At 46.1% G+C, this 19,834-nt stretch overlaps 1 protein-coding gene across 1 annotated transcript in view; it reads right to left on the bottom strand.

The window, feature by feature from the left end:
• MYO1D (myosin ID) overlaps positions 1–19,834 on the bottom strand; it is a 144,785-nt gene that overhangs the window by 91,534 nt on the left and 33,417 nt on the right. Inside the window, exons 2-6 of the mRNA XM_078859070.1 lie at positions 14,041–14,249; positions 7,809–7,902; positions 5,775–5,940; positions 2,996–3,049; positions 1,783–1,878 (exon numbers count right to left, since the gene is read on the bottom strand). Of these exons, the coding sequence (XP_078715196.1) occupies positions 1,783–1,878; positions 2,996–3,049; positions 5,775–5,940; positions 7,809–7,902; positions 14,041–14,249 (619 nt within the window). The remainder of the gene's footprint in view (positions 1–1,782; positions 1,879–2,995; positions 3,050–5,774; positions 5,941–7,808; positions 7,903–14,040; positions 14,250–19,834) is intronic.

The raw sequence follows: 19,834 nt of genomic DNA, 5'->3' as shown, positions 1-19,834 counted from the left end.
CATTCCTTCTCAATGCCCTATGAGCCCACAAGTGCCTATTTTTCGCCTCACGGTTTCAACTTACTCCGATTATAAGAAAAATAGTTCCTAAAAAAATGTGAAACCGGTGACTAATGGTTTTGGGTATTAAAAGTTTGGCGCAGCAGAGGGCAACCAGGACACCCTCACGGGCTGGCTGACAGCGCAGAAATTACATCTGTGCTGCATGGCCCCATTCAGCTCTACGTGGGGCTTCACGGTTGAGAAAGGAGACTGCAAAAAAAAAATAGATAACCAGTGATTCTAAAACGTATATTCATAAGTGAAGTTGTTAAAAAATTCTATTTGGGGTGGCACTTCATAGGTGGTCCCTGAGTCAGCGGAGTTGATGTAATGTATCATAACCATGGTCGTAATAATAATTTGTGATTACTTAGGACGCCTCTCACAGTGTCCCAAGGTGCCGCGCGTGAAGAGCACGAAGGTAATAAAGAAGGAACCGGGTGGCAGAATCCGAGCCAGAGAGGAACAAAGCGAATTACATTAGAGGACAACTGCTTTAAAAAACATCAGTGTAGTGTGTGTCTAGTTTGTTGTCCTTCCACCTCCGATTAGCAACGGTTGGCTACGTATGGTGCAAAAGAAATTGAGCATACACACGTTGGATACTTAAAAATAACAACACTGTCGCGGAGTGCCTGACCTTCAGCACACAACCTGGACGGGGGTGGGTGAGGGGGGCACCACAGTAAAATATCCATTGCAGGAGTTGTCACTGAGTGGTAGTCAATGTATCAACCCCGTTGGGATGATGGACTGAGCGAATCTCCCCGCAACCAGGATTTGATCCGGTAACTTTCCGATCGCGAGCAGAGCGTTCCGACTGCAGCGTCGCCTGCCCAGGTCATTGCACCCTTTCCAATGGGCCGAGGCTACACACCACACGTTACAAGCATTGAACACGTGGTACGCGCTATCAGCCCCCAAGCAATAAAAACAAGCCAACACGCCAACAACGCGCGCATCTCACGCATTTCAAGCCCAGAAACCGATGACCGTCACCGATGCCCTTTAGGCCGAGCCAACCGCACAAACACAGCTGCACATGCACACGCGCAGCTGCACGCGCACAGCTGTACGTGCACGACTCACGCACACAAACGTAACCCAAACGACATCACCAGCCCTTTGATAACACGGTCCCGGTGCCTTACCATTTGCCGCCTCTATATCGGTCCCTAGTGGTGCCATCGGGTGAATCTCACTCGCTGACACATTCCCAACGCTTGCCCAGTCCTGTGAGCAGTTGTGCAAATGCCATTTGACCAAATCACCTGGAATGCGATTGATCTCGTCAAATCTCGGAGGCTAAGCATGCCTGAGCCTGGAGAGTGCTTGGATGGGCGGCCACCCTCTACAATTAGGTCGCCATAGGGCCAGTGGTGCTACGTGGTGGGCAGCAGAGGGCAGCGCAACAAAATCTATCTTCTTACTGCGATGCTTCAGCATCGATGCTCACCGCCTCCATCAACGATCACTGAATGGTGCGGTCAACTATTGTGGAATAACCCCCACGTCATAGGGAGGTACTCATCTAGCAGTGAATTGGCAAGCAAGGCTGTGCATATGTAGTGTTCAACACGCAGGCACACACTCTGGACTGGGAGGCAACACTTTTACATAACAACTTCACGCGACCACGGGGAGAGAGACATGCAAACTCCAAATATACAGGCGCCAGGGGTCCAGATCGAACCCATGAACTACTGTATACCAGGTGAGGTCGTTAACATCTCACCATACCTTGCCCGTGTTGCCTTGGCGGAGGTATTCGTATCGTGAGATGTCTCTCTGTAAGCGCATCGACTTGAGCAGCTGGTCCTGACCTCCCTGCAACATCTGCGCCACTCAACCAGCAGAGACCCAAAACACAAATCCACAGTCAGCGGCTACGCGCGCCTCGGTCAAACCCGCCACAGAAATTGCCCGTTCTGCAAATTCGACGTTAAAAACGTCGGGAGCGTGCTCATGCAGTTTCGCAAAGCACGAAGCGGCTAAATCCTCAACGCGCATTCGCGAAGAACACGCAAACACACAAACAAGGAGTTCGCAAATAACGGGGGACGTTTTCAGGCAATGGGCCCTCTTTCGTGGGAATTCCCAAAACATCTATCGTTATGAGTGGTTTTTCTTCTTCGGTTCAGCACCATTGCCAAATGTGTTCGGTTGTGGTTGTTGTTTTTAATTCAGGAAAGGGGATAACTCCGGGGAATGTAGGCGTTCAATGTGCAAGTGGAATAACACGTAATAGAATAAACAAGACGTAAATGAGGTCCGCCTCATGGCATAGGAACTTAACGTTTGGAACGCAAACGAGGTGGAGACTATGAAACCGCCTGTGATTTGGCGAACCCCAGGCCTCTGTCTTGATGATAATCGAGACGTTGCGACGACGGCGAAAGGGGGACCGTCATCTTCTTCGTCGAGCCGCTGTGCCCCCAACTTGCGGCCGTGTACATTTAAATTTTAAAATTAATAAAAGTAAAATAAAAATAAAAATAAAATTAAATAAAAAAATTACTTTACCGACAAAACCTAAGAATATGAATCCTTGCAGTCACGAAAGCTTCAAATCTAGAATTAAAATTTTAGTCCACGAGCCTGAGTGCACGTCCCTTGCTGGACAAGTGCTTTGCAGAAGCATTTGCTTAAAAAGCAGGCCACAACTCTGGACCCAGTTTCAACTCCCACAGACTCATCAGCGGAGTGACGTCTGTTATATGCGAATATATTAAAAGGTGAGAACAAAAACAAGCTTGCAGAGGGGGCGACTAGAATGTGTAGTTATTATTTAAGTTTTTTTTCTTTCAAGTTTCATTGATTAGGTATAAGCCCCGTGAGCCATGCGGCTCTTGAGTCGGGTGCAACCGCAACAAACTAAATGTGAACAGAGAACATCTTAAAGCGACGACGCGCAACAGAAACACTGAGAGTAGGCCATCACGTCAAGCAATACCTGGTAAAAGGAGTGGAAGTTGCGCTCCCCCGACTGCTGGAAGATCACCCGGGACTAGAAACACAATGAGGAGGCGATGACACGACACACGAGCATGAGGTCACACCAACAACAACAGCAGACCGGGTCAATAGCTCCACAAATCACCAGCCCCCCCCACCACCACACCAACCTGACAACCTCCCAGCCTGCCAACCCCGGGTGTTGAATTCACTGTCGTAATTCGATAGGGAATCAATTATTGTGTGAACATTGTGCTGAATGATGTCCCATGGGCCAGGGCAAAAAGATTTGTACTACTTAAAGTTAGTGGTACCAATTTATTCATACGGCTACTACCAGTTAACTGTTGATAACCCACTCATTTCAAATAGTCATCGCGCAATTCACTGTTGCTGTCCACGTAAAATAATTGTCACCACGAATCTTATGCCACCTCGGGTGGTACCGACGAATTAAATAACTGATCTGGGCTCATGGACTAACAGGCGGAAATGTGAAATTATTAAACACAAACACACAAACTGGCAAAAAAACACAATCAACGTTGCAAACTCGAGGATCGACATCCATCGATGCATGAACACAACGTTTCACTTGTACATTTCAGCTCCATCTCCAGTTACAGTCTCCCCCCCCCCCCCCACGTCTTGCCCCCCACTTTCACGGTGCACGGGCTTCTCTAACCACGTGTAACATAGCCCCCCCCCCATTCATGTGCAGACTGGGTGCTTCTGGTTATACAGCCACTGCACGTGTCGTTTGGCAGACACAAGCACGCAACTGTGTAACGAGTTCCTGAGGCTTAAGGTTGCGTTGTTGCTGGAATTTACTAGGTCCCGATTTTATTTTTTTTGGCAGGTGAGAATTAACAAAGGAGCCCCATGTACGAAGTTGCCAACGCCGCCAACAACACAGGCTGGCTACATATGTGTGCCGGCCTTAATAGGTGCTCGCTAACACCGCCCTCTGGTGTGCCGTGCCGGCCTTAATGGGCCCTCGCTAACAGCGATGAGTCTCACTCTGGGCTTTGAACTTCGGAAGTCTGAGTGTGACTGCTGGCCACGGCTGATATCCATACCTGTCCTGGGTGCCCTCCACCCTTCACCCAGCCACGCTGACCAGCATGGTGAAGTATGGTCAAACATCCCCTACAACCGAAAAGTTATGGAGGAGGCCTTTATCCAGCAGCGGATTGATGAAGGGTTCTCTAAATAATAGCGGCAATTGCCACATTAGTCTGTCAAGCTAAACAGGGGATCTTTGTCTTTGGGGGTCGTCAGGACTATGCAATGATCTTTCAAACCACACAGACGTTGCCACTTATCAGTGGCCCAAAATATAACCTGAATCAACTTGTCAAATACAAGGAGTGGCAACAGTCAGGAGCCATGCGTCTCCATGGTAAGGGAGAGCAGATGCACTTCTCAATCCATCTCACGCACATTGAACATTTCTCAACACGACCACGTAAATCTTACGCTACACACTCAGCCCGTATTTTCAATAAAGAATTACAATATATTGCGCACAGCGTGGTGATCCTAAAATTGCAACAGTTTCTGAACTTTGCCTCTGATCCCCTCCCCCCGCCTGCTGGAAACGGTCTGCTTGTACACATGCTGTGTGTGTGTGTCAACAAAACTCAGAACACACCACCTTGGCAAACACCTCGCGAAAACGCAGCGAAAACCAAGCTCTAAACATTTTAAATAAAATATAAACTGCAGACCTCCATGGCAACACAGCTATATATGGCATTCAGTTTGGGGTTTACGGTTGCATCATCAACCACAAGATTGCTCAACCTCCCACAGCGGCTGGCGTGTAGTGCCTACAAAACGGCATTAGATAATTGCGCGCCTTGTGCCAAATGGTGGCTTTTGCTGCTACGCTGTTAGGCTGAGTATTTCTTTTTAAGAAAACAAAAAACGGTCGGGAGCCGGGGAAAAAAAACATTTTAATGCTTTTAACGACAAGAACTACGAGTTGGAGAACCACGAGTCGATTGAGCGGTGCAGCAATGGCAATGTCTGACCTTAATGCCCATAACTCTGGTCCCCTTGCGACTGCAGTGACAGTACGCAATAAAAACGGCGCTTAGTGTCAAGGATTTAAAAGTTCCCTGGCACGAGACGGAGCAGGGTAAACAGTGAAGGTCACTTGTTATTTACTTAAACAGAGGTGGCGTTGCCTCGGTATGACCTCTAACTACAAGAACACTGATGTATGTAGCTCACCTGCCCGTGTATATTTAAGCGACAGACACAGGCATACTGTACAGGCAACACCCTGCTGTCCCTTCGGCAGCACTAAAGCCACAATACATGGACGGACGGATGGATAAACAGACAGATAGAGGAAAGGACGGACGGACAGAAGGACAGACCAACAGGGGGACGGGCAGACAGACCAAGTTTCAAGTTTCATTTATTAGGTATAGCCCTGTGAGCCATGCGGCTCTTAACTTGTTGGACGGATGCAATTGACAGATTTCACCACACGGTCGAACTGATGTACAATACCATCACGGCAGGCTACGACAACGTTCTGAATGACTCTGCTGCAAGCGCCTTTGGCAGTTCCCTCGTGTGTACGTGTGCCGAGAGGCCAGAGGGGCGCGACGATAGGAAGAGCCGCAAACGCCCGTCTCAGCTCGAGTGAGAGTCACAATCCCTGTGTCCCACGCCTACGATCAGCACAGTTGGCCGCTCAAGATCCGCGTGCGACATTCGCAAAAGTAGGCCATTGTGTGCCTGAGCGACAAGGGGCGTGTCACCTTCTCCAGCAGGTAGTTGTTGATGTGCCCTCCCACCGGGTCGCCCTTGAAGTCGAAGTTGATATCCATGTACTTGCCGAAGCGGCTCGAGTTGTCGTTGCGGTTCGTCTTGGCGTTGCCGAAAGCTTCCAGCACGCAGTTCGACTTGAGCAGGATATTCTTAACCCTGGACACGCGGCATCCACCGTTAAAAAAACAAAAATCCGTTTTTGGGGTTTGTTTTCTTTTCCTCACTTGTGGCGGTGCGCTGCTGCCCGCTCGTGTCTCAAGCAGGGAGCGAAGGCGGCGGCGTGCGGTGTTTCGTTAACTGCGATCGGTTGCGCACTGCTCCCGGACCTCACGGCTTGCGAGAGTGTGCCACGGTGGTGAGATGCTAACTTCCTTGCCTGGTGTATACAGGAGGTCGTGGGTTCGATCCTGACCCTGGCATCTGTATATTTGGAGATGTTATGTCTCTCTCCCAGTGGTTGTGTGGATTTTTCCTCTGGGTCCTCTGTTTTTTTTTTCCTCCACATTTAGAATCAACATGCGATAACAGTATTAGGCTGCTATAAATGTCCACGTGATAAGCCACTTCATTGTGCTATCATTTGTGGCCAGGTCGCTTCTGAAAAAGAGCTACGTAGCTCATTGGGCCTTAACTGGTAAGATAAAAAAACATAGCTTAGTTCACCTACGCTAAGCACGGTTGGTTATGTACGGTGCCAAATAAATTCAACATACATACATGCTATAGCGGTCCCATTGCGCTGACTTGCTCAAGCAAGAGCCGACAGAGAATTGTTTTTCATTATTTATCTTCCTCTTTGGTTTGCCTCGAGGAAATCAAACTTGAACCGTATGATGAATGTCAGCACGATCAGAATTTTTTTTTTCCGAAACGAGATGGCTGCTATTTTAACATGCATTAAACAACTTCGAAACCAAGCTTATGTTGTGTCGTTATTTAGGATTCTGACACGGATAATCTCAGCATGAAAAATGCAACCATGGCGGACCAGGCATTTGTAAACTCATTGGTCCAAATTTGGGCTATGTGCCATTATTTTTTGTTCTATTTAAGTGGGTTGCACAAAAAACTGTATATTAGCTAGATTTGCGATGTGACGTATTAGCATGATTTTGCTGTCCGATATCATTGGCCCATTTGGGGCTGGATCTTTGGGGCTGCCGAATATGCAAACTTAATTTCCAACTGAGAGCATAAATAAGCAATGAAGCGTATACATCATAGGTAATTAAATATTTTCATAAAAAAACTAAAATTTACATACTTTTTTACTTTGATCACATTTGCAATGTCCCCGCACAAGACCAGCCCACTGTCCTTCAGAATAGACCAGGCCCACTGGGCATTTGCCCGGACTGCCCTGTGGTCGCGCTACATTACTATATTTGACCAATTCCACGAATGATAGTTTGACTTATTGTGGAAGGAAACTTTAGAGCACCCGGAGAAATCGCCACTGCCATCTCCTAACCACACCTCTCAGTTCCACGCCTACAACACCAGGCAATCCATGGGTGATCATCCAAGTGAGGTTTAGAGTGACTTGGCCATGGAAAACCTGGAAATTGCAACGATAATGGCAATGATTAACATATAGGCTTTCGCGACCAATATTATTCATAATCAACGTTTTGGGTTTAGATCACGTTATTTATAAATGTGTCGTAACCCTCCACCACCCGACACGGCCAATCAGCAAAAAAGTGTCACGTTGACAAAAGACAAATAGTTCACTGCTTTAGCCCTGCTGGATGCAATTACCAGCGAAACGTCGTACTCAAATTGTAAATGTTGTGGTTTCACGCTTCAACACACCGGTGGGCTAAAGCAGTGAACTATTTGTCTTTTGTCAATGTGACACTTTTTTACTGATTGGCCGTGTCGGGTGGTGGAGGGTTACGACACATTTATAAATAACGCGATCTAAACCCAAAAACGTTGATTATGAATGGCAATGCTGTGTGGTCTTTTGTTCGGACATGCACAGAAAGTCAAGTGGCTTAACGCTGCCCGGCATAGCTGACCTCTCGACCTCCTGCCTCTGGCTGGGGTTGGTGATGGCGGCAATGTACTGCATGATGAGCTTGCTGGCCTCCGTCTTCCCCGCCCCGCTCTCTCCTGCCAACCGGCACGCAGCAAATGTACGGCATTACGAACAACGGCAATAACAGCAGCAGCCATGGCAGGCATGGCAGGGGTGGAGTGGGGGGGGCGGTGGGCTGGTGGGGGGGGGCACTCACTACCGTCGCCGAGCTGGCTGCTGCGTCGACCCTGAACTGAACCAAAAATCAAAACAAACTCAAGAGAAAAGGGGAAATGTCTATGTTACGTTCAAGTGTGCTGTACACCACTTAAAACCAACAATCTCCCAATCTGCCCCACGCATCCACTGCTATTAGTGTGGCTCTGTGAGTTACACTGCATGTGCTGGCACTAACAAAGTTTTAGTTGAATAATTCTTTGGTTCTTTCGGTTAAGTCACGTCTAAAAATAAAATAATAAATTAAAATAATAGCGACGTTTCGATTGCAACACAAGCAATCATCATCAGGCACAAAAGAAATAGCAACAAAAATCTAACTAGAAAACTATAGACAGACATACAAGCAGACAGACATCACAAGGACACATATCGGCACAGAGAGAGGGGTCGTTTCTGTGACGGTCCCTTAAATATAGAGAGGGGGGGCGTGGACGGAGAGAGGGAGGGGGCAGAGAAAATTAGCATATCAATGAGTGGACGGCAACGTGTTGCTGCTGCGCAAGTAAGATGACGACGTGGCACGGCACACAAGCTTGAAAATTAGGAGAAAGGCACACTAAAATTAAATAACCTCGCAAAATATCGAAATGTGATGTAATGCAACACAGAGAGTCGGTCAACACACAATTAACGCATAGCCTGGTTGATTACGTATTTCAAAGATTGCTAAGTTAGAATTTAAGTGTGAAAATTCCAAAAGAGAGGACACAGGCAGAGAGAACAAATAGCCAGAGAGAGAAAAAAGATAAGCTTAAAACTTCCCCGTAGAAGTGGTTCAATCTTAATTTTGGAGCTTTCGTGACTGCAGGAATTATTCTTTGGTACTTTCGGTTAAGTCACGTCTAAAAATAAAATAATAAATTAAAATAATAGCGACGTTTCGATTGCAACACAAGCAATCATCATCAGGGACAAAAGAAATAGCAACAAAAATCTAACTAGAAAACTATAGACAGACATACAAGCAGACAGACATCACAAGGACACATATCGGCACAGAGAGAGGGGTCGTTTCTGTGACGGTCCCTTAAATATAGAGAGGGGGGGCGGGGACGGAGAGAGGGAGGGGGCAGAGAAAATTAGCATATCAATGAGTGGACGGCAACGTGTTGCTGCTGCGCAAGTAAGATGACGACGTGGCACGGCACACAAGCTTGAAAATTAGGAGAAAGGCACACTAAAATTAAATAACCTCGCAAAATATCGAAATGTGATGTAATGCAACACAGAGAGTTCATAGCAATACAGTATATAATTTAATGTTGGGTTTATCTATGGCAGTATATAGTACGGTGTATGCTCGTGTGATGTAAGAGAATAAAGTTTAGATGGAAGCATATTATATAATTTTTACGACGTAGAATTGTAATGTATTACTTGCTGTTAGTAACTCTCGAGAAACGGTGCCTTAACGCGGCGAGAGAGTTTGTGTACGTCTGAGAAGCTGATCGCTATACCGTCGAGAGCCTAGTGCTCTCAGAAGGGTCACCCAAGGTGGGAAGACTTCAATGGAGACGTCAGACAAAACCCGTTTCGAAAGGTCCCCACATGACCTTTTCAAATAAATGGTGATCCAAGAAAGCAACGGGAAACTACTTGGATTATTGCTCCCTTTGAAAACTTCAATGATGACAAGCAAAATCAACAAAGGCCCTGAGTATCGGCGTCCTTTAAATAGGACAGGGGTGCTAAGAATCTCCGAGCTTGTGTCAAAGAACCCTTTCAAAGTAGCAACTTGGAACGTTAGAAGTTTACTTCATGCAGGAAAACTAGCCAATGTCATACAAGAAATGGATCGACTTAAAATCAACATAATCGGTCTAAGCGAAACTAAATGGCCTGGAACAAAAAAGTTTATATCGAGCGAACACCACATCTTCTGCTCCGGAGGAGAAGAAAACACCAAACAAACATACGGTGTCGCCTTTATAGTACACAAGAAATTAGCGAATAAAGTCAACAACTTTGCCCCAGTATCAGAACGAACAGCAGATAAACAAGATCATGAAATCGAATCGTTCTATGAGCAACTAACCAACACGCTGAAGCCGCTGAAGAAGCAAGACATCACTATAATCCTCGGCGATTTCAATGCCAAGGTTGGCCACGGTCGAATGCAGAACATTGTCGGAGAACACGGACTAAGAACAAGGAATGAACGAGGCGACAGACTGGTTCAATTCTGCCAAGAACAACGTTTCAGTATTGCTAACACGTGGTTCCAATTACCACCTCGACGACTGTACACGTGGACCTCGCCGCAAGACTCCGACAACAACATCGTCAGGAACCAAATCGATTATATCCTAATTAACATCAGGTTTAAGTCCAGTGTGATTACAGCAAAAACCTACCCTGGAGCCGATATATCGTCAGATCATAACCCAGTAACAGCTACAATAAGACTCAAATTGCGATCAATACAATGTACAAAGACGAGACGAGCAGACCTGGAGAAACTGAAGAACAGCGCCGATAAAAGACAAGTACAGCAACATCTCAACGATAGCATCCGCTCAATAACAACAGAAACAGCAGATGTTCAGGAGTACTGGCGCTCGTTCAAACAATGCATCACAGAAACAACAGAAGTCATGCTGGGACATCAGCCACCGAAAAAGAAACAACGATGGATGACACATTGTATTCTCGATCTAATGAGCCAACGAAGAATGTACAAAAACAACAACTTGGAGAAGTACAAACAAATGCAACAGAAGATCAGAGAAGCAATCCGACAGGCAAAAGAAAAGTGGATGGAAGAACAATGCGCCGAGATTGAAGAACTAATTAAAAAACATGACAATTTTACTCTGCACAAGAAGCTCAAAGAAGCTGGTAACATCTACAGACCAGCCCCAACAGCTACCTTGTATGCGGACAACAACCAACCAATCCTAAATAAACAAGAAAAAATGGACACCTGGACAAACTATATACACAAGCTCTATGGCGCCATGAGAACACCTGCAGAAAAAGACCAACAGATGTCGAAAGACGCTCTACACATTTTAACATCAGAAGTAGAACATGCAATCAAAACAGCTAAGTCAGGCAAAGCGTGCGGGCCCGACACAATCCATGTAGAATTGCTCAAACTATTAGACAGTAACAACATACGACAACTGACTAATTGGTACAATCAAATATACAATGGCAATAAAATTCCATCCGACTGGCTACAATCCATCTTTGTGGCCATACCAAAGAAAGCAACAAGCCGGAAATGCGAGGACTACAGACTGATAAGCTTGATGAGCCACGTGCTGAAAGTCTTCCTGAAGGTGATCCAACAGCGCATACGCTCCACATGCGAAACTGCATTGAAGAACACACAGTTTGGCTTCTGCAAAGGACTAGGCACAAGAGAAGCAATCTTCTGTCTACAGATACTACTACAGCGATGCTACGAACATCAGAAAGAAGTGTACATCTGCTTCATAAATTACGAGAAAGCCTTTGACTCAGTCGACCACGACCGACTAGCAGCTCTATTAAAACAACTGGGACTAGATAAAAACGACATCAACTTCATCATTGCTCTTTATTGGAAGCAAACAGCCCAACTCCGATATGACAACGAATTGACAGACCCAACACCAATACAAAAAGGTGTACGACAAGGCTGCCCACTTTCACCCAGTCTTTTCAACATCTACTCGGAGCAGATTTTTGATCGAACACTAGCAGATAAAAACATTGGTATTAAAGTCAATGGACAATACATCAACAACATCAGGTATGCCGACGACACTGCACTGCTGGCCGATTCGGAACAAGACCTACAACAAATCTTGGACGAGGTTGCCACAGAGAGTCAAATATGGGGCTTACGAATTAATAAAAAGAAAACAAAGGTTATGAAGGTCAGCCGAACTACAAGCGAAATAACAATCAAGCTTGGTAGCGAAACATTGGAACAAGTACACCGATTTAAATACCTTGGTGTAATCATTGACGATCAGTTGAACCATGAAGTCGAAATCAAGAGCAGAATTGAACAAGCAAGGCAAGCATTTATTAAATGGAAAACACTCCTTGCAGACCGCAACTTGAGTACATCACTGAAATGCTACATCTGGTCAATTTTGCTGTACGGAGTTGAGACGTGGACACTGACAATAACAGCAACAAAAAGGCTCGAAGCTTTCCAGATGTGGCTGTATCGAAGAATGCTGAAAATCCCATGGACAGCCAAAACCACCAATACACAAGTTCTGCAAGATATGGGCACTGACAGGCAACTGCTGAAGACCATCATTAGCAGGAAGTGTTACTACCTAGGCCACATTGCCCGAAACGACCACAAATACCAGCTATTAAAGCTAATCCTGGAAGGAAAAATCGAAGGGAAAAAACGACCAGGACGGCCAAAAACGACATGGCTCAGTAACATAAAAACATGGCTACAATTAACAACAGCACAAACTCTACACGCCGTGCTAGACCGGGACCAATATCATCGTGAAGTCGCACACGCCGTTAGGCAGCACTAAAGAAGAAGTAACTCAGCTTATTGTAGAGTATAGTAAGTATACTGATGGTGCTATGCAGTTTATACTTTAGTTTTTTATGTAGTTTATACTTTAGTTTTCTACGTGGTTGTTTAGTAACTGCAGCTACATACTATTAACATTCCTTTCCTTTGTTAATGCTACTCCCTGCACCCTCCCTTGGTGCTGCTGATCCTGCATAATGCATGGGCATAATATGACTTTGAAACCCCCCCGCCCACCTCCTACGCATTTTCCATGAATATGCTAAATTCCTCTTCATATGCACATTCTTTTTGTTAAGGCGCTCTTCCACCTCCAACCCAGCTTATATATAAGCTCCTAGCTTGGTAGTGTCTCATTCTTCACCTGAAGACGGCTGCTTGCGTTGTAGCCGAAACGTCGTGAGAATTATTTTATTTTATTATGTTTTATTTTTATTATTTTATTACTTCCCTTCTACGTGACTTTACCGAAAGAACCAAGAAGATGAACCTCGTAGACTTGTTTTAGGTTTCGTTTACTACCTCACCTGGTATTCAAAAGGTCGTGGGTGTTCGATCCCGACTCTGATGCCTGTATGTTTGGAGTTTGCATGCCTCTTTCCCTGCGGTCGTGTGGATTTTCCCTCCATATTTGGAAACATGCAATTCAGAGTATTTGGCTGCTATAAGTATGTATGTATGTTGAACTTCTTTTTGCACTGTACGTGGCAAACCATGCTAATCGGAGGTGTGGGGGGAAGGACAATAAACTAAACACAAAAATCAGCTTTTAAGAAATTTGTTTTCAATCGAGATTTAAAAGTGCGTAGGTCCAGTGGCTTCCAAATATAAATTTCCACGTGATGAAAAGCCACTTCGTTGAGCCATCATTTGTGATGGCCAGGTTTGCTTCTGAGAAATAAGCTTTCTAACGCAGTGGGCCTTACCTCGTAAAATAAAACCTTAAATTTTTATATACAGTAAAACGTGGATACCCTGGAAACCGAACGAAATTCGGAGGTCAAACGGGCAATCGCGACTTGAAAGAACCTATACGGCTGAGACGCGTATTGCCAGCGTGCATGACGCTTGCCCAGACACAGGTTTTTCCACCTCCTCACCACCTTGCACTCAAGCCATCAACTCTCCTTACTACAGGTAAAGTGAAGTTCAATGTTCATTAATTTCATTTATTCCATATATGTATTCATTTATTCAATTTATTTATTGTGTTTCTTGTTTTTTTAATGATTTTATGCATGTAATTACTGTAAACTTCGTGTAAAAATGCTTTATAATGAGAGATTCCTTGTGTCTGGAACCAATTCATGTCATTTACATTAATTCTTATGGGGAAAATTATTTCGGTGTTCGAACAAATCGGTGTTCGAATGACCTTCTGGAACGAATTAAGTTCGATCTCCGGGGTACCACTGTATATAGAGTTTTATTAGTGTCGACCATGAGTGTAGTTGTTAAGTTTAACAGTGGCGGGCGGCGCATCGTGCGAACGCACCCGAGATGACGATGCAGGTGTCCTTGCTGCGCCGTTTCATGGCCTTGTAGGCGGCGTCGGCGATGGCGTAGAGGTGGGGCGGCCGCTCGTACAACTCGCGCCCCTTGTAGCTCTCCACCACCTGGGGGCCGTAGATGTTGAGCTGCTTGTACGGGTTCACGGACACCACCACCTCGCCGATGTACGTGTAGATGCGCCCCTTCTCGAACCTGACGGCGACGACGTGGCGAGAGACGCAAACAACCGTTGGTTTTTACATTACACGTGTACCGTGGTCTGTTTCTTTTTCAGTTTTATTCCAATCATCGTATCACGACATGTATGTGTGTTGAACCTCTTATGTAGCCAACAACGCTCGTCGAAGGTGCGGGCGGAAGGACAACAAACTAAACTCTCATAGAGCAGCGTGCATCACATCGTTCAGGGAACAGTCCGTAGAAGGAGTTACCATAGAACTTTTTCCGGGATATCATAAAGCAGGGGGTGTGTTAACGCCTATTCTTCCGACGGGATACACATTTGTTGAAACCACCCCTGCCTTAAAGTAATCTCTTTCATCCACACACTATCATCCGACCATGTCCATCTCAGTGCTCGCTGTGCTGCATTGGCTTGCGGTTGCTGAACGAATATGTTCAGATGCGCTTCTGCAGCCGTCTGGAACACTCTTCCTTCCGATATAAGTGTAATGAGAGAGCGCCACCTAAGGGACGATGAAGGGCTGCACAGGCACTGCTGGGTTACTCATATCCAATCAGAGGGCAGGGTTCCATCTGGACCAAAGGTAATGGGCGGAGCTCGTGAGTACGTTCGGGAAGCATCGAGAAAGTTCTACGAGGGGCGTGGCTAGAGGCGGAGCCGAGCTCCGCCGAGAGCAATATAAGGAGAGGCAGTGAGAGGACTCGGGGTCGGTGTGGGAAGCCTGGAGTCCGGACTCTCATCTTCGCCGACCTCGTCTCGCCACCGGCCACGTGGCGACCTCCGCCGGCGAAGCCCTCTCTACTCCCCGTGTGCCGCCAGCCAGTGGCGAGCGTGAGAGAGAGAGACGCAACAGAGGACGAGGGAGCGCGCGCATTACGACGGACAGAAAGGGCGCGGAACCATCTGGGAAGAGAGCGCAGAGCTGTGCAGTAATTGTTCATAATAAGACACTAGTCTCAAGTCGTCGTGGAAGTGCTTTGTTACATAAGGGAGCCACTGGAGCTATGCACTTTTAAATCTAGACTGAAAACTAATTTCTTGAAAACTGCTTTTTGTGTTTAGTTTATTGTCCTTCCCTCGCACCTCCGATTAGCACTGTTGGCTACGTACAGTGCGAAAGAAGTTCAACACATACATATATACTAGAGGGCACTGAACTTTCCCACATGTCCAACCCCTGAGACAGGTTCTTTTAGCAGCTGTCAAATTTTGTAAGCTGGAAATGCTTTGCCAAATTAAGTTACAACCCAACGATGATTTTTTTTTTGTTATTGTTCTAAGAACCCAGTTTACCAACAAGCTCCTGAAATTCATATTAATACCCAGAGACCCAGCGCCGCCAGCTGAGTTCTCAGACACCTGACCCACCCAACCGCTCCAAACACATTTAACTTTGTAACTTAAATAATGAGTTTCCAATGCACTCTCGTATTTCGATGAGTGCCATTTATTCTAATAAAATGTTGTTTGGGAACATAAATGTATAAAAAGGTGTATATATAATTCCGAATCACGAATTCTAATCACAGGATTCAGACGTATGAAGTATGCTCGTCATATTTTGTGGAATACATGAATTTAAGGAAATGGAGCATTTGTTTTACACTGGAATAAGCTACATGTCACAGACTCTAACCAATCACAGACAGAATCAGGCCAATACTAAAATCAACGTGACGCCAGGAGTGGTCGTTGAAAGATAACAACTTTGTTATGAGATTGGTAAAACTTTACTCAACTTATACGTACACACATAAAAAAGGCATGTTTATAAGGTGAGTAACGTTTTACCATTTATATTCGAATAAGTTACATATCCAGCTGCTTAGCAAAGCCCCACTGACAATTGCACAATAAAATATCTGTAATGTTACATTATGTAGAATGCTTTAACACTTGTATTATCTACAAATAATGGTATCCCTGCGTGAATCCACTCATGGATGAAGCCCTCCCCAAGGTGTGTCGGTCATGTATGTATGTTGAACTTCTTTCGCACCGTACGTAGCCAACCATGCTAATCGGTCATCGGGGTTGCTAGACCATAACGCCGGTCAGAGTGAGTTGGTAATGGAGGGGAGGGTGGAAGGGGTGGGGGAAGTTTCTATATCACTTGTCACTGATGTTAGCTGTGTCCAAGAATCAATCTCAGGTCACCGGGATTGTAGCAGAGTGCACAATCCTCTGTGCCACAACTCCATCTACCCATCTATGCATGATATACTCTATATTTAAATTTGAGAAGTATATAATATACTTCATGCTACGATGGTTCGTTAATTGTGTTCGTTTCTCAGTCAGCTTGTCCTGGCGAGGGTAGTAGTGGCCACCATGTTGAGTAGGGTGGTCCAGGCCTACTTTTCCCTGGTGACAGACTCTAGCTCTAAATTACTATACACTATACACTACAATATACTGACTCTAGCTCTTCCTGGAGAATTCCCAGGCGTCCCCAGTCCAGCTGAGCGGCATAGTCCCACCAGCGTGTCCTGGGCCGGCCCTGGGGTCTTCGCCCAGTGGGACATTGCTGCCTGGTATAATTCCAAGGGGAGTCTACTGGGGGGGGGGGGGGGGGCATTCTTACCAGGTGCCCGAACCACCTCAACTGACTCTTCTAGATCCGGAGGAGCAGTAGCTCGACTCTGAGGCTCTCCCGGATTACCGAGCTCCTCACTCAATCATGGAGAGTGAGACCGGCAACCCTGCGGAGAAACCTCATTCGGCCCCTCGTACCCGCGATCTCATCCTTTCGGTCATTACCCAAAGCTCAAGACCATAGGTGAGGGTGGGACCGTAGATCGACCTGTAAACCGAGAGCTTTGTTCGGGAACTCAGCTCCCGTTCCACCACCACGGAAGGGTACAGTGGCCGCACCGATCCGCCGGCCACTTTCCCCCCAATTACCATCACTCGCGAAAGAGACCCCGAGGTACTTAAACTCCTCCACTACGATGGTATAGTAACCATATTGCTTCTGTGCATAATTGCCTCCCAACACAAACATGCAATCGGGACAGAGTGCCCGTTTTTCTTAGCGGATGTGAGCCAGTCGTGTGGATGCCAAATAAATGTGATGAAGATAAATCTATACGCTGTAGAGCACAGCATGTAATTTACACCCTATTCAGTTAACTAAAATATCGGCCGTCTTATTATAGCTCCTGCGGGGGGCTTTTCGACGCTTTGCGTCTCTCCCGTCGCCCCCACTGATGTCCTCTTTCCCCTCCCCCCTACCAATGTGAATGTTTGCAGATACTACTGACTATTGTATGTATGGTGTGTAGGTATATATGCTTACAAAAGACATTTATTTTTTGTTGCGGAGGGGTGGGAGTGAATTTATGATAAACCTGTTGGATCAACTTTTTACCCCCACATCTGGAGGGGAAGGGGTGGTTCCACTTTGGATAACTTTTTGATTCAGGCCTTCTGAAAGGGTCTCATCATTTAGTTGGCGGACAAACGGAACGCCGGCCTTTCATAATAAAGATGCTACGTTTATTAGCCAACAGCAGCAGTCACCCCATTCGCCATTGGTGGGCTGTCAACACAAGTGACATAGCTAAAGGTCACGATATCGTCTCGCCTGAGCGATTTGGTGACATCACCTAAAAGCCCGACAGGATGCGTACAGGAAACTGCTGAAACATCTGCTGTTTACACGTGTTGCTGAAACAGGAACAATATTTAACATGGTAAACGTCCACTTTAAAGGGTGACGAACGACACGCCGACATAATGGCACGTTAAATAACAACATAATCACAGTTCACGGTCACTGGGTTGCCGCTGTTCATGTTTCTCTTTCGAGCCACTGCTGACATCATTTGCTGCCACGCGTTGCTTTGACATTCGCATCCCGATCACAACTACCGGCAATTGGACAGAATCTGTCTCCCGCGTGTAACTTAATTAAACAACAACAAAATACCCGTACCCACTGCATCATCAACGCTTTTATTCAACAACCACCGGTGCATAATTTTATCCTGTTCGCAAGCTGGATAATAAAGTTGTATGCGGGGAGGGGGTCGGGGTGGTGGTTGTTGTTATCCATCGTATCGATCTTTCCGATACACGTTTGAGCCGAACGGGCAGCACATTATTTTCCGCGGATTGCCCCAAAATGGGTGGCGTGGAAGTCCTTAGTGGGGGTGAAGCCGCTTCCATTTCATCATCGACATACGCTGCAAGCGGGGAGGGGAGGCTCCCTTATCTGAGCCTCGCAGCCACGCGAAGAGAATCGTCGTGGCCAGCTGCTGCTGCTGCTGCTTGCGTCTTCTGCAAGTGCCGAGATGCGACCGGTGAGTGCAAGTGAATGTTGGGTCCAAGCCTCGAGAGCCTGGGACTTGCAAAAAGACTTTGACTCGCAATTTGCAGCCAGGCCGGGCAGCGTTGCGCAACTCGACGAATGCACGAGTAATAGGTTTTTACCCTTTCAACTGGTAAAAAAACTGACACCTTAATACAAGGCATCATGTTTGCAATAACCACAACACAAGCAGTCAAAATTCAAACAAAAAGAAACAACTCTGATGATGATAATGATATGCACTGTCCTTGAAGTTGATTGGTCCACACCCGAGACAGCTTTTCTTAGAGCCTAATCTCCATTGGTGTTGGACCAGATGACGCCAAAAGGCGTACAACTCAAAGACAGCGCACTATCAGAGTACTGAGAGCTCGGGGTAAGCATTTACACTATATTTTGCCACTGGTAAAGGAGGTCTCATAGTGTGAATGCACGCGTGCCACGAGGCAGTGCACGCAAGTGTTAGTAGGTTGCGAGTCTCGGTCAGGGGAAGGCAACCCTTTCGGGCTCCTTGAGCGGCACGCGGCTCTTGAAGGGCCTGCTTCATGACGTTGTTTATGAATCGCCGTCTCATATTCACCCACGTTCATTGCGGGCTCTTGAGATAAGAGTTTTTTTTTAATATAAATTCGAAAAAAAATGCCCCTTCTTGTTATCTTGGTTGCCGGCCTCTGGTCTATGTCCTGGTGTTGTTGTTGTCAGCAATAACCTCAAACAATTGTTGAAACAATAAGGGGCCGTCCATAAATGACGTCACGCGATTTTGGACGATTTTGACCCCCCCCCCCCTTCTTGTCACACGGCGTCACAAAAAGTCAGACCCCCCCCCCCAAATGACGTCACAAAGCTCTGCCCCCCCTCCCCAAAAAACATATTTCCATTTTGAAAATAAATCATGCTTCAAATCGCTTTAAACGATTGTCATTGTAGTGCGTATTTCATGTGGCGCTGCACTCTGATGTTGTAGGAGAAAACATTTATCAAAAAGTCTATTTAATTAAGTAGAACGCGTTGTCTATATTTATTTAAAGTTGCGCATTTTGATGTGACGTCACATTTCTCAACCCCCCTCGTCACACATCGTCACAAATGTCTGACCCCCCCCCCCCACCTAGGTGCGTGACGTCATTTATGGACGGCCCCTAACAAATCCTGGTGAGAGAGCCGAGAGTGGGACTCGAGTCGAGAACTCAAAAGAAATGCAGTACGCGTGCAATACAATGTCAACATGCCAATGCAAAATTACACGACACAAAACATTCGACTAATATGTAAACATTT

This window comes from Lampetra fluviatilis, chromosome 1 (assembly GCF_964198595.1).
Source record: "Lampetra fluviatilis chromosome 1, kcLamFluv1.1, whole genome shotgun sequence".
In the NCBI taxonomy this organism is placed as follows: domain Eukaryota; kingdom Metazoa; phylum Chordata; class Hyperoartia; order Petromyzontiformes; family Petromyzontidae; genus Lampetra; species Lampetra fluviatilis.
Note: the sequence above shows the minus strand (reverse complement) of the source record. Positions and strands in the feature narration are given on the sequence as shown.